The sequence below is a fragment of the Miscanthus floridulus genome, chromosome 7 (assembly GCF_019320115.1).
Source record: "Miscanthus floridulus cultivar M001 chromosome 7, ASM1932011v1, whole genome shotgun sequence".
Taxonomy (NCBI): domain Eukaryota; kingdom Viridiplantae; phylum Streptophyta; class Magnoliopsida; order Poales; family Poaceae; genus Miscanthus; species Miscanthus floridulus.
The window spans coordinates 27,175,867-27,190,604 of record NC_089586.1 but is presented as its reverse complement, the minus strand read 5'-3'; the positions used below and the strand labels follow the sequence as shown (position 1 = coordinate 27,190,604).

At 49.4% G+C, this 14,738-nt stretch overlaps 4 protein-coding genes across 7 annotated transcripts in view; 2 read left to right on the top strand and 2 right to left on the bottom strand.

The window, feature by feature from the left end:
- Positions 1 to 271: 271 nt before the first annotated feature.
- On the bottom strand, positions 272 to 1,567 carry LOC136466756 (GDSL esterase/lipase At2g04570-like). Its single transcript, XM_066465260.1, has 2 exons — positions 1,175 to 1,567; positions 272 to 1,074 (listed from the first exon to the last, which is right to left on the bottom strand). The coding sequence occupies exons 1-2, from the start codon at positions 1,565 to 1,567 to the stop codon at positions 388 to 390; spliced, it is 1,080 nt and encodes a 359-aa protein (XP_066321357.1). The 3' UTR covers positions 272 to 387.
- A 3,303-nt stretch (positions 1,568 to 4,870) lies between these two features.
- Positions 4,871 to 14,738, top strand: part of LOC136466755 (centromere/kinetochore protein zw10 homolog) — a 32,042-nt gene continuing 22,174 nt past the window's right edge. The window contains exon 1 of one of the 3 annotated variants that reach the window (XM_066465259.1): positions 4,871 to 4,990. The gene's annotated coding sequence lies outside the window, so the exon portion shown is untranslated. The remainder of the gene's footprint in view (positions 4,991 to 14,738) is intronic. The other 2 variants (XM_066465257.1, XM_066465258.1) reach the window with 2 other exon arrangements.
- LOC136462914 (uncharacterized) lies at positions 8,770 to 10,298 on the top strand. Of its 2 annotated transcripts, XM_066461961.1 has the most exons (4): positions 8,770 to 8,870; positions 8,946 to 9,270; positions 9,345 to 9,449; positions 9,535 to 10,298. In XM_066461961.1, the coding sequence occupies exons 2-4, from the start codon at positions 8,991 to 8,993 to the stop codon at positions 9,945 to 9,947; spliced, it is 798 nt and encodes a 265-aa protein (XP_066318058.1). In that variant the 5' UTR covers positions 8,770 to 8,870; positions 8,946 to 8,990; the 3' UTR covers positions 9,948 to 10,298. The 2 variants fall into 2 exon arrangements, with proteins under 2 accessions (XP_066318058.1, XP_066318059.1); XM_066461962.1 differs by having other exon boundaries at positions 8,822 to 9,270.
- LOC136465264 (uncharacterized) lies at positions 11,120 to 12,841 on the bottom strand. Its single transcript, XM_066464070.1, has 2 exons — positions 12,111 to 12,841; positions 11,120 to 11,273 (listed from the first exon to the last, which is right to left on the bottom strand). The coding sequence occupies exons 1-2, from the start codon at positions 12,839 to 12,841 to the stop codon at positions 11,120 to 11,122; spliced, it is 885 nt and encodes a 294-aa protein (XP_066320167.1).

The following is a 14,738-nucleotide window of genomic DNA, read 5'->3' as shown; positions in this document are numbered from 1 at the left end:
TCCTTGCCTCCACGCCATTGCTTTGCATGACAAGGAAACTAACATAACCGTATACGTCTTGTAGTAGGTTCATTTCTTTCCCTCTCTTGCAGCAAATGGTTGAACAACCGCATCGCTCGATTCACGGATTGATTTACTGTTGTCTGCTGTTTAATTTGATAACGAAGCAACGGCGATGCGACCCTGTTCCATGTTTTTTTACTGGAACCAATGTTTTAAATAGCGGGCTAAGGTGTTTAGCGGTATATCTCTAAAACAGCTAATAGCAGGACTATATCGGGCTATAGCGGGATATAGCAGCTAAATTATACATGAACCCAAATAGCGGCACCCCACATCAAAAGGCTATAGCGGGCTATATCAGCAGCTATAGTGGGAGATTTAAAACTATGACTGGAACACGTAGAGCGTGGTGTTCATCTTGCGGTCGGCGAGGAAGCAGTGGAGGTGCTCCGTGGGGTGGATGGCGTCCCAGAACGCGTACTTGCCGGCGTCCGCGCACGTCAGCGGGCTGGCCTCGTTGCACATGTACCCCATCTCGAACCGCCCCGTGGTGCCGCAGCACCCGGCCCGGATGTCCTCGAACCCGTACGCCGCCGGGTCGGCGAGCACGTCCGCCACAGGGCCGTACACGTCGCCGTAGACGACCCTGGCGCCGCCATCGCCGTCCAGGCGCGCCACCAGGTCGCGGAGGCCCGCGTTGAAGGCCCGCGCCACGTCGTTGTATTCCTCGGTGCAGGCGCCCGTGACCGCGTGGCGTTCCAGCGGGAGGCACCCCATGGGCGGGAGCCCGTTGAGGTCCAGCTTGCGCGCGCCCAGCGCGTGCAGCGCGCGCGCGAACGACTCCGCCACGCCCAGGAGGTAGCCCGCGTAGCCCGACGCCGACTCCGCGTACTCCGCCGCGTGGCCGCTCCTCACGGCGTAGTAGTTCTCCAGGAAGTCGTTGGTGCCCATGCTCACGACGTAGAGCGCCTCCGACAGCGTCTCCTGAGCTCTGTCCTCGCCCTGGAAGCTCCTCAGCTTCGCCGCGTACTCTTTGAAGTAGTCCAGCTCTTTCCACAGCGGCAGAACGGACTGCAAAACGGATCGACATGTTTGTCGGAGGCGGCGTTCACTGGCGTCGTAACAAAGAACCTATTTTTTTTGTGCACGAGCACGATGGCGTCTTTCTTACAAAAAGATCAGACGTGGCGTTGTCGTAGCCGGCTCCTGCAGAAGCGAAGCAGGCGCCGGTGGCAAGGCTGCTCATGTTGACGTTGGGGTCCAGGTACGCCGGCACGAGTGGGGGGAGGCCAAAAGCCTCGGAGATGAAGTCGACGGCGAGGCGGCCGTTGGAGAACCGGCCGGTGGGCTGCCCACCACTGCCGCTTCCCGGCGGCCGGAGGTCGCGGCCATAGGGCGCGAAGTCGCTCTTGAGGAGCGTGGAGATGTAGTTGTTGTTGCCCGTGTCGACCGTTGAGTCGCCGAACACGATCAGCGCAGTGACCTTAGCCGCCGCCGGTGGTAGGACGCAGAGCATGTACAGCTGCAGGAGGATGATCGGTAGAGAATGCCGCAATGCCGACATGTTCTCTGTTCACGGATCAGCAGTTGCGGCTCAGTTTATTTCGGTGGACTGGTCACTGGATCATGTTGATCCGGATTCCGGTGTCAATTTCTTGATGTCCTGCCGTCGACTTTTTGAAGGGTTTGGCGAGCTACTAGTGACTTGACCATCCTGCGCTTACAACTGATGGAGACGACTACACATTCAATGGAAACTTCCATGATTTGTCGCTAGTATATTGTCATTTTATACCGAGTACTAACTTCCCCATATTATCACGATCGTTCCTTCTGAGGGATGTATCGGAAGACAGAGAAAAAAACAAATCCAAGAGACTTTTTATATTCTTTTTAATTATTAGGACACATTTTATATCCTACAGGTGTCTGAAAGTGAAGATAAACTAGCAACAAGGGAGAAGGTGTTCAATCCCATGGCTGAGGATGAGTATTGATGGTTGGATTTAGATTAGACGGTAATGTTTATTGGGAATAGAGATTTTAATTAAAAAATACTCTCCAACAACATTTTTATTTGGCGCGCCACAACCCAGTTATCTTCGGCACCTAGTTGTGGCGCGCCCGGCTTGAGCATGGCGTTGAGCACCTTGTGAGTCTAGAGCAGCTCTGGCAATGGCACGTTCGTGCAGGGGATGAGGCACTGTGCGGGAAAAGGTCGGATAGCCAGCGACTCTCGTCGTCCAAATCTATCGACCAAATTTTCAGGAATAGACAACAACTAAATTTAGAGAGGCGTTTACATAATCTGTTGGAATAATTTTTTTTCTCAATAATAGCTATATTTAGCTTTACAAAACGTTTAACTATTTTTTTTGGAATTGATCTTATATTCTAGATTTCTCGTAGAATAACTATCTAAAGTGTATACAAGATATAAAAAAACTGTTGGAGAGCGGACCGTCTCTGAAGATCCATTTTCAGGGGCGGTTCTCTTAAAGCAACCGCCTATGAAAATGGATGTCTATCGGAGGCGGTTTTCTTAATAGAACCGCCCCTGAACTTGGATCTTCAGAGGCGCCGAGGCGGTCACTGAGCTACAGTGCTCACCGGCGCGGTTAGAGGCGGCGTGCTAGTTGAACCGCCTCTGATAAAAAAGGGTGGCGTCGCTAAAAAATGATTTCTGTACTAGTGGAAAGATATATAAACCGATTTTTATGCAAATGACGCTATAAATGATGATTTAGAGAGTAAGATTTACAAAGATTCTCGGAGATGCTCACCCCATAACTTTCGTGGTCATTTGATTTCCCCCTCACTTATAAAACTATTTTTTTGACAATTTAACTTCCAAAACAATTTGTTTTTGCATGATGAGCGTTTTTCTTATAGTGGTTTTTGTTGACATGGCAACATGTCAACCATCCTACGTAGCGTGACATCAGCCAAGAATGTAAGTCAGACTACACTCCAATGATACTTAGGGGGTAAATCGGTCTATAAAGGACTATTAAAAAATTAAGTATTTAATGAAAAACTATGCAATTAAAAATCCTAAAATCTTGTTTTATAATCTTAAAGAATAATAGAAAATTAGATTTAGCTCAAAAAATATTAAACTAGTTCCCTACATATATTTTTTAAACATTCTCTATCTTATGTAGATTGTTCCTAAATTAGAATTAACTTAATCTTATATGGACTCCTTTTGGTTCTTATTTGCTAGGATATGCTATCGTTATCTATTATAATTACTTTAAATTAAAGACAATTGATATTGATGACAACGCAAGTTGAGAGATTTCCCACGACTAGCATACAGCCCAGCCCAACCTGTGAACCCACGGTCCTTACGTTCTAAATTATAAGATGTTTTAACTTTTCTAAATATATTGTTTTTATTATATAGATAGATATGGTGTATATCTAATAAACACATAGCAAAAGCCATAGCAAATGAAAATTCTAATTCAGCTTAGAAAAAAAGAGAATGAATATCAAACGTTTATAGTATGATTTTGAATACTCTAAAAAAGGAATGAGGGACGTGGGAGAGAGAAAAACTTTTGGATATATACATTCAGATTGAATTGCAAATATATTAATGATAAAATCAATTCAATTCTGAATTGCAATAAGCGAGCGAGGTGTCTCAAATAGAGATGAGTTGCTAGACTACGTCGAATAATGAATTCAATGATTCAAAAAAAAAACTAAAAGATGGATTAAATTATACAAGAAATCCTGGTTTCAAAAAAAAGTAAAATAGGAATACGACGAAATCGGTAGACGCTACGAACTTTGATTGTATTGAGCCTTGGTATGGAACCTGCTAAGTCTAGGAAAGCCAATATATAGTTAAGGTGTGGAATTGCTATTCTGTGACTCTAACTTGACTCCAAACGCAAAGCAGTCCACAAGCCAGCCCACATGACACACCCCACGGCCCATCCGGCCTTTCCCTCTACTCGCTGATTCCTCCGAGAGTCCGAGAGCAAACGCCGGACGCAATCGGGAACGGGGAACCCTGGCAGCCGGCAGCGTCGCGCTGCCCCCGCCCCTCGGCGCGTAGCCAGTGGCCGGCCTCGCTCCATCCAGCAAGCTGACCAGCTCGACCGCTCGAGCTCGTCCTCGTCGTCGCCGATTTGATTTCTCCCTTTCAGCCCAACCTAGGCCCAAAGCCACCAGATCACGGCACTCCGTCCAACCTTCGGCGCCACCGATCCCCTTCTCCGCCGCCTCTCCTCCTCGTCGCCGGTGAAGATGATTCCCCAGAGCCAGAGCCTTCAACACGTCGACAAGGTAACCTCACGGCCCGCACCCCGATCTCGGTGGTTGTCAGTTCGGTTCCTTAGGCTGGCTGGATGTTTGTTGTGCGTGTGCAGCGGATAGTGCGGGTCCTGGAGCTTGCGGGAGCGGTGATGGAGGAGCTGGGAAACTCTCAGGGCCCTCGCACCGATGCAGTAGGCGCGCACTGCCGCTAGTTCATGATCTCTATGAAGGTAACCAGCCCACTGCTTGCCCTCAGATCGTTAGGCTGCGTGTTCCTGTTGTTACCAGTTATGTGTCTCAATCCTCGCTAATCTCATGCTAGAGAGACTATTGGAAAAATCAACAGTTGTTTTAAAGTGCTGTATGCAAAATTTTGCTCTGTCCAATGTTACTTTGTCTCCATCAAATTGACTATGTAAATATATGCATCTGCTCATCAATTGGTTTTTATTTAACGCAGTATGCATGCCACAAATCATTCATGATAGCTCACTGCTTAATTATGTTTTTGTTGGAGTAGGAAATTCAAACAACATTGCGTGAGGAAATCAAAAGTGCTTGTGAATATCGTCCATTTGAAAAGTGTGATTACAGCACAAGGATTGCTAATGAGATATGCTGCAAGAAACTGGAGTATGTAATTGAGAAGTTGGATACCATGCAACAGAACCTTGAACAGAGCACTGATGATGTTTAGCGAGCTGGCTACACAGTAGTAAGTGTACCCTTTTTTTTGCAATAAAGTGTAAATTGCTTAGTGAATAAGAGGATACTTTATGATGATAGTATCCGCTCAATCAGGTGATTTTGTCAATACTTTGGTGTAGTGGTAGAGTTGGTGTCGACAAAATATCGTCGGCAGTCCTCCGAGGGGTATCCCACGAAGGTAGATTGATCGGTAGAGGAGCGCGAGATCAAGAACAAGAAGGCAACAGAGACACACGAGTTAGACAGGTTCAGGCCATCAGTATGACGTAATACCCTACTCCTGTGGTCTGTTAGTTTGCATTAGCTATCGTATGATATACCGTGATTTTAGAGGGGGTCCCTGCCCGCCTTATATAGTCCGGGAGGCAGCGTTACAAGTCGGTTAGATCTAAGAGATAACCGGAAAGTAATAACTGATTACAGTAATCTTGGGATCATATATATCCTAACAGATCTCATATTATCTTCAGGATATCTTCTCGATGTCTTGCGGAAGGCGTCGAGCAGAGTCGTGCCTCGCAAGGCTTCTTTTTGTGGGCTGGGTCACCCCTTGGGGCGCAGCCCATGTGGTCTACCGTGGGTATCCGGGGTCGTACACCCCACAGCTAGTCCCTGGGCGCCTTGTACCCGTTGTGCAACGACATCTTGAGTTTGTCCGAGCAGGTGCGAATGACGCCGAGCAGTCAAGCTCATGGTCCAACCACCATGCTAAACTGCCGAGTAGCATGAACCGTCGCCGAGCAGTGTGAACTGTTGCCGAGTAGCAGGACCTGTCGCCGAGCAGCGTGAACTACCGCCGAGCAGAGTGACCCGAGTATAGCTTACCATAAGGGTGTAAAGAGCTCTAAGTTCAGAATCGAAAATTTCTCCACGGTGAACAAAGTGTGCCCACTTACAGTCCGAACAAAGTTGTAGGAGTCAACCTTCCTCCATATGCATGTAGTCTTCGAGAAAGAATCCCGCACACTCACCACGAAGTGAAGTGTGCCCACTTGGTCCCCGAGCCTGACAACAGATGATGCAGTCATGTGGTGCCAGGGTCAGAAACTAGAAGAAAAGTAGAAAACCAGCCGAGCAGGCAGCCAGTCCTCGGACGTGGCCCAAAAAGAGACAGCACATTCACCGCAAGGTGAAGTGTGCCCACTTAATCTCCGAGCCTGACAGTAGGTGACGCAGTCACGTGGTGCCAGGGTCAGAAACGGAGAAACAACCAAAAACCAACGAAAAAGACCACCAGACCCCGAGCTGCAGGCGGAGTTATCGGAGTAATCCAACCGTGGAGGAAAAACCGGAGCAACGGCTGGACAGTGTCAGTTACTGAGCCTCAATAAATGGCGGAGAAGTCGGCGATATTTCGGCGAGGAGCAACTGAAGGCAGCAATAGATGAGCGCTATGGGCTGCGGTTTGCGCGGAAGCCCAGGGAACGGTCTGTTTATCGCATCGGAGAAATCGCAGTGGCGTAGATCGCGGGAACGTTTCCCAAAAAACCCTTGAATGCGGAACGGTGGGTGGACCCTATATAACAGTGCCGCCGCAGTCCATGTTCCCACATTTTCCACTTCATCTTCCTCTTCACATCTCGCGCCGCCAAATCCACAAACACAGCTGCCTCTGCCGCCGAACCCTAAATAGATATGAGAGATGGCGCCAAAGAGAGGAGCTGCAAAACCGAAGAAGGCGAGCCCCAAGAAGGCAGATGACGTGGCCCGACGCGACGAGGAGTGGGTGCCATCGCGAACAGGAGAAGCTAAGCTGAACCGATTGGTGGAAGCCGACGTTCTCCCCGACCGTGCGACCGCCGGATGGCGGCCAGCTCTCGGTGAGTCCTTTCCCACGCCTCATACTGATGAAGCTGTAGTATTCGAAGACTATTTCTGGCGTGGGTTAGGGTTTCCTGTGCACCCATTTCTGAGGGATTTATTGGAGCTCTGGGGGGTTACTCTGTGCAACCTGCACCCCAACACCATTCTAGACATCTCTATCTTCATCCACTTTTGTGAGGCATACCTTGGCATCCTACCCCACTTCAATCTATTCCGTCACCTATTCTGGCTGAAGAAGAGAGGCGGCGCTGGTTCGAAGGTGGTCGGCGGGGTGTATCTCCAGCTTTGGGATGGGATGGCTAGTGAATATCTTACCATACCGCTGAACACTTCGCTGAAGGGGTGGAACACCAGATGGTTCTACATGAGACAGCCACCCAGCAGTGCGTTGTGACGACGACCACATCCCAGAAAGCCAAAGGAGTTGGTCGGAGCTGCCGAGCAAGGACGACATGGATCAAGTGAATGAACTCCTCGGCTTGATAAAGGGTGTGAAGACCAATGGTGGATTTGTAGCGGCGAGTTTCATAGTGCGCCGCATACAACTCTGTAAGGAGAGGGCGCACCCAGGTTATGAATTCAAAGGGGAGACCGACGGGACTCGAGAGAGGCCCGAAATACTTTCCAGAAGCGATGTTGAAGAGCGAACTGCCGAGCTGTTTGCTCCGCTATCCTCCTTCAGGCTATCAGGGTACACGAAGCCCTTCAATTACAAGAATCTGCCCCCTCAGGTGAAGGTCTTTACTTTATGTTTCCAAGAATTTTATTCATACTGCCGAGCAATAAACTGATCCTACTCATGTGTAGATCCTTTCGCAGGACAGGGCAGTGCATTTTTCGGGCGTACCAAGAAACGATTGTCCGCCGTCAGTGGATGCACGTCGACCTGTTCAAATTGAGGAGAGCTCCGTCGGTGTCTCCTCAGAATCCAGAGGAATGGACACTGGTCGGACGGAGAGTCCTCCCCTGGTGCCTGCAAAAAATAAGGGAAAGAGGCCAGCGGAAGATGAGTCGGCACAAAAGAAGAGAAAAACAGCAGCGACTGCTCCCCGCAAACCAGGAGGGATCTCTTTGGATGATGATCAGATCAATCGAACACGAAGAACCGCGGTGTTCGATTAGTCTGACGACGACGAAATTCTCACCAATCCTCCCTTGAGCACAAAAGGTCCTCTGCTCTACCCACGCACGGAGCAACAAACCGGTGTAGGCGAAGAAGTCCTTGAGGCTCCGACAACGAGAGTCCCCGAGCATCGAGCGGAGGGTATTGCTGCGCAGCAGACGTCGGAAATCCCCGCGGTGCGGGCAATGGAGATCCTAGGGCAACAAACGAAAGTAACCCCAGAGCAGCAAACTGAACCAACGCCGACCGAGGAGGAGCCGAGAATTCCCCCGCCGAGCACAGGAGTTGATCCCGCTGCTGCGCCTGGAGGCTCTGGTCGGCATCACCGGTTCAAGAAACTGAACCGTCAAACCAAACCGTAAGTACTCTTGTGCTGTAGTTAATTTGCTGTATTTTCTTTACTTATGTTGTTACTGAATAACTGATTTGACACAGTGCTAGGCGAGCAACAGATCCAGCCCCACTCGCTCAGACTGATCGGCGACCAGAAACTTGTCCTGGAGCGGTGGAGACGACAACGGACCACATCCTGGAGTCCCCGGGTGCTCGGGAGCACGCGGGGGAGCCAATTGCTGCTCCTGATGAACTTCCTGGCGGCGAGCGACTGCCTACAATGGCAAGCGAATCGGCGATAGCTCCTTCTGCGACGATAGAAACGGGGGTGAAAAAGCTTTCAGAGTCAAATGAACAGACGGCAGTCCCCGACTCTTTGGAGGGCATGGTCGGAACTGCTATCTGACCACCGAGCCCCAAGGTGGTCCCTCCGGCTGCAATGGAAGAAGACGAGGTGGAGGAGATCATACGCGACGAACCTCGACCTCAAGCAGTCCGGATCCTCCGAAAGCGTGGTGAAGAAATAGTTATTGTTGAAGAGGAGGACACCACCAAGGAGTTTAGGAGACTGGAGACTTCCCTTACTGGTGTGATGAAACAGATCAAGGTGAATACTTCTTCTGGAAAACTCTTAGTCGTTTGTTGGCATTGCTTAACAATAATGTCATCATATTTGTTGCAGGAAATATCTCGAGTTGCCGAGCAGCGCCGCTAGCTAATAAAGCGAATGGAGCCCCTTGCAGCGGAGAACGAAAAACTCAAGGAGGCCAGAAAACTCTCGGAGAAGAATATCCAGCGAGCCCAACGCGAACGAGACCTTGCGGAGTCCAACGCGTGGGACCTGGAATACCAAAAGAGGGTCCTTACCGAGAAGCTGGCGGCTGCATCCGAGCAAGTGCGGAGCCAATCCGAGCAGCTGGCCGCTATTGCCGACCAACTAAAATGTGCGTCCGAGCAGCTAGAGAGGAAAAGTGAACAGCTCAACAGTGTATCCAAACAAAAAACAGGTACGATACATCAACGAATGTACTTTAGTTTTGCTGAACAGCCTCAGTTCCGTTAACAACTACTGTGCTTGTAGAGCAAGATTCTGAGCTCGACCAGATGCGCCAGACCATCGATCAACTTCGCCAGGAAAAGTCAAAGGAAATAGAGCGGGCGGACAAGCTTGCTGAGGAGCTGAAAGGTGAATTGCTTCTGGCCGGTATCATTTTTGTAGTAGCTCCTCGTATAACGGATCATTGTAACTCTCGTAGGTTATCGTCATAAAGCCAAAGCGCAATTCGACGTGCTGGTGCAGGAGGCCAAAGTCCAGAAGGAGAACTTCGATACTATAGTCGCCGCAATTAAGCCGGTGCTTGACTGCATCGACCTGAAGACGGCCACTCAGCACGACGACACGCGGCAACACCCTGACACCGTCATTCAGAGGTGTAAGGCAGCATGGGAAAACTTCAAAACCTTCAACCGCGATGCCATTACTACCGTCGCTACCCATGTCCTTGCGGTTGTTCGGTCACATTATCTGACCACCGACCTTCAATCCATAGAGGGTGGTTTCGCAGAAGGACTAAGCGACGCGGAGACCCAGCAGCTGGAGGATGAAGTGGAGGAAGCAACAAACGTGTTGGCCGGCGATATAGATCTGTTTGACGAGACGAATGGCGATGGCGGAGCTCATTAATCCGATTATAGAAGACCATCTGTAAAACCTTGACTGTGTATTAGAAAACGCGATAGCGCAAGAAACAAGTACTTATCAAATATTCGTCATAAGGTGTTTGTAATATATGCAGTTTGCTTGTAGTTTGGTGAAATAATTTTCGAAGTTTCAAACCGGACGCAATTATGCGTAGTTCGATTATCATCCGACCAGTTGATATGCTACTGATTCCTATGGCCTTGGCCAGCCCATAGTCCATAACGTCGAGCACGGAGCCCGTGCACGTGTAGGAGTAACAGACATGACCCAGGTACCGTAGTCGACCACCATGACGTAGAGCGCATAGCCCGTGGCACGTGTAGGGAAAAATTGGTGGCTGAGTCTTTTCTATAAAAACAGCGCTGAACGTGTTTGGGTCGACAGCTGTTATACGGACTTGGAGATAAAGGCAAAACAAATGTCGTCCGAGCAATGAATTCTATGTTGAACTCTCGGCCTCGGCTGACCCATAATCCATAACGTCGAGCGCGGAGCCCGTAGATATGTAGAAAAAACAGGTGTGACCAAAGGACCACAGCCGACCACCCATAATGCAGAGCGCGGAGCCCGTAGCACGTGTAGGGAGAAGTCGGAGACGGTCGTCTCCGAAGAGAACAGAAAAGAAAAATGTTTCTTTCCAATCAAGAAATGTTTTCACTATATGGAAAACATGCTCTGCGATTTGGAGAAATTGAGTTTGGTGATTTGGAGAAATCGTGGTCGGCGATGTGGAGAAATCGTGGTCGGCGATGTGGAGAAATCGTTCGGCGATTTGGAGAAATTGAGTTTGGCGATTTGGAGAAATCATGGTCGGCGATGTGGAGAAATCGTGGTCAGCGATTTGGAGAAATCGTTCGGCGATTTGGAGAAATTGTATTCGGCGTTTTGGAGAAATCGTGTTCGGCGTTTTGGAGAAATCGTGTTCGGCGTTTTGGAGAAATCGTTCGACGATTTGGAGAAATCATGTTCGGCGTTTTTGGAGAATTCGTGATCGGCGTATTTACGGCGATTACATACTGGAGTTCGTTATGTAGTAGCGTACAGCTCGACGACCACAAGTGGTTTTTAATCCATAATAGAGACAAAACGGAGACAAGTTATGGAGACCAAAGTACATTACTGAAAAAATTTGTAGAGTATATATCTGTAGTGTTTCAAGGATAGAAACGTATAAGGTGCTCGATGTGCCACGAGTTCGGAACATCGACTCCACTTAGGTGATAAGAACCTGGTTGAGTAACATCTTTGACGATATAAGGCCCTTTCCAGGGGGAAGAGAGCTTGTGCAAACCATCAGTCTTTTGTTTTCTGCATAGAACAAGATCGCCAACAGCAAATGAACGACCTTTGATGTTTCGGTTGTAGTACCTCCGTAAGCCTTCCAGATATTTAGCTGTATGGACACTTGTGATTAGGCGCTCTTCCTCGGCTCTCTCGACGTCCTCAAACCGAACAGCCTCGGCCTGCTCTTCATCATAGTTTTCACTCTAGGTGCTCGGAAAGTAACATCCGCTGGTAGTATGGCTTCTGAGCCGTACACCAAAAAGTATGGAGTCACACCGGTGTTGCGACTAGCTTGAGTACGCAGTCCCTAGACTATAGCTGGGAGTTCCTTGAGCCATCTGCTCGGGTGCTTTTCTTCTTTCTGATACAGTCGTTTTTAGGGCATCAAGGATCATACCGTTCGCCCGTTCGACTTGACCGTTGGCTCTTGGATGGGCAACAGAAACATATTTGACGGAGATGCAACGGTCTTCGCAGAAGTCCTAGAATTGATGTCCAGTAAACGTAGTTCCGAGATCGGTGATGGTGTTTGGTAAACCAAATCTGTGGATATCTTCAAAGAACTCAACTGCCTTTTTTGCAGTAGCCGAGACGAGCGGTTTATATTCAACCCACTTGGAGAACTTGTCAATGGCGACATAGACGTACCGGAAACCACCTGGTGCTGGCTTAAAAGGCCTGATCATGTTTAGTCCCCAGCATGCAAAGGGCCAGGAAGCTGGGATGGTTTGCAGCTCTTGCGTCGGTACGTGTACTTGCTTAGCGAAGAATTGACATCCTTCACAATGTCGGACTAGATCTTCTACATCAGTGATGGCTGTGGGCCAATAAAAACCTGCTTGGAAAGCCTTGCCGACCAACGTTCTCGAGGCCGCATGGTTGCCGCAGGAACCAGAGTGAATTTCAAGAAGCAGCTTCGCTCCCTTCTCTTGGGTGATGCATTTCTGCAGTATCCCTTCCTTGACACTTTTCCTCATCAAGCTGGCGTCCACCAGCACGTAAAGCTTGCTCCTCCGAACTAGGCGTTCAGTCTTAGTCTTGTCTGCGGGTACCTCGGCGCTGGTGAGGTACTTGATGAATTGCTCCCTCCAATCGGCGACTGGCGAAGGTACCACAAGTACCAACTGCTCGGCAGGGGGAACTTCTTCAACTTCCTTGTCTTCTTTGATGGATGGCGCTAGGAGATCTTGAATAAAAACCCTCGGCGGGATCGCGGCGCGAGAAGAACCGAGCTTGGATAAGTGATCGGCGAGTTGATTTTGGTCACGTACCACGTGGTGATACTCGATACCATAGAATTTTCCTTTAAGCTTTCTGATTTCGACGCAGTAAGCATCCATCTTCTCGCTGGAACAGGACCAGTCTTTGTTGAGCTGATTGATAACCAATGCGGAGTCCCTGTACACCATTAGGCGTTTGACGCCGAGCTCGACGGCTATACGAAGACCTTGGAGACATGCTTCGTATTCCTCGGCGTTATTGGAGACCGGGAAGTGTATCCGAAGAACATAATGTAGCTTATCCTTGGTCGGCGTAATTAACAGAATACCCGCACCAGCACCGTTGATGTTAAGGGCGCTGTCGAAGTACATCACCCAGTGCTCGGGGCAAGCAGCGGCGATGGGCTCTTGGATCTCGATCCATTCAGCGACGAAGTCAGCGAGCGCCTGTGACTTAATGGTAGGTCTGCTTCTGAATTCAATGGAATAGGTGCCGAGCTCAACAGCCCATTTAATGATACGACCATTGGCTTCTTTGTTGCGAAGACTGTCCCCTAAGGGGAACTCAGTGACCACGGTGATCTTGTAGTATTCGAAGTAATGTCGGAGCTTGCGCGACGTAATCATAATTGCATATAACAACTTTTGTACTTGAGGATAACGAGTTTTTGGCTCATTAAGTACTTCACTGATAAAGTAGACCAGACGTTGCACCTTGTAAGCGTGCCAGGCTTCCTTGCGTTCGACGACGATAGCTGTGCTCACGACGCGAGAAGTGGCGGCGATGTATATTAGCAAAGTTTCGTCTGGCCTTGGCACCGTCATGATCGGCGGCTTTGTTAAGAACAACTTGAGTTGCTCGAAAGCTGAATTAGCCTCCTCCGACCAGGAAAAGTGCTCGGAGACCTTGAGGAGCTTGAAGAAAGGTAGTCCTTTTTCGCCGAGGCGTGATATGAAGCGGCTTAAAGCAGCCATGCAACCTGTAAGCTTTTGTATATCCTTGACACACGTTGGCCGTTTTATATTGGTGATGGCGGAGACCTTGTCAGGATTAGGCTCGATGCCTCGAGCACTGACGATGTAGCCCAGCAGTACACCGGATGGAACTCCAAAGATGCACTTTGAAGGGTACAGCTTCCATCGGTATTTGTTCAGATTGGCGAAGGTTTCTTCGAGGTCGGCGATAAGATTGTCGGTTGTCTTGGTTTTGATGACCACGTCATCGATGTAGGCTTCGACGTTGTGGCCGATCTGCTGGTCGAGGCACATCTGAATGGCCCTTTGATAGGTAGCCCCAGCGTTCTTGAGTCCGAAGGACATAGTTTTGTAGCAGTATGCACCGAAAGGTGTAATGAACGACGTCTTTATCTGGTCTTCTTCCTTGAGGGAGATCTAATGATAGCCGGAGTAACAGTCAAGGAAAGAGAGTAGTTCGCAGCCGGCGGTAGAGTCTACAACCTTGTCTATCCGAGGTAAGCCGAAGGGGTCTTTATGGCAAGTGTTTGTTAAGATCAGTATAATCAACGGACATTCTCCATTCTTTATTTTTTTTTCGAACGAGAACAGAGTTTGCTAACCAATCTGGATGATACACTTCTTTTATAAACCCAGTAGCTAAGAGCCGTTTTATTTCTACCCTAATAGCCTCCTTGTCTGGTGCGAATCGGCGGAGTTTCTGCTTGATCGGTTTGGCGGTCGGCGAGACATTCAAGGAGTGCTCGATCTTCTCCCGTGGTACCCCCGGCATGTCTGTAGGTTTCCAAGCAAACACATCGGCGTTGGCACGTAGGAAGGAGACGGGCGCACTTTCCTATTTGGGGTCAAGGTGAGCCCCAATCTTCACGGTCTTGGAGGCGTCATTGAGGCTGAGGCCGACCTTCTTGATTTCCTTGGACTTGGCGGAGGCGCGAGGAAGCTCTAGCTCTGGAATCTCCATGTCATCGGCGGGTACTATCTTGGCTTCGGCGACCACGCTAGCCAGCTAGATGGAGAGGTCGGTGGCTTCGGCGAGAGCGAGACTGTCTCGCAGGCGTAGGCGACGGAAAGGTTGGCCCGTAGAGCCAAGACTCCTGCAGGCGAAGGCATCTTCAACACCAGATACGCGTAGTGCGGTACAACCATGAATTTGGCCAGAGCTGGCCGGGCAAGTATGGCGTGGTAGACGGTGTCGAAGTCGGCGACGTAGAAGTTGATATGCTCGATGCGGTAGTTGCTTGCCGTGCCGAACTGTACTGGTAGGGTGATTTCTCCATGTGGCCTGGATGCCTTT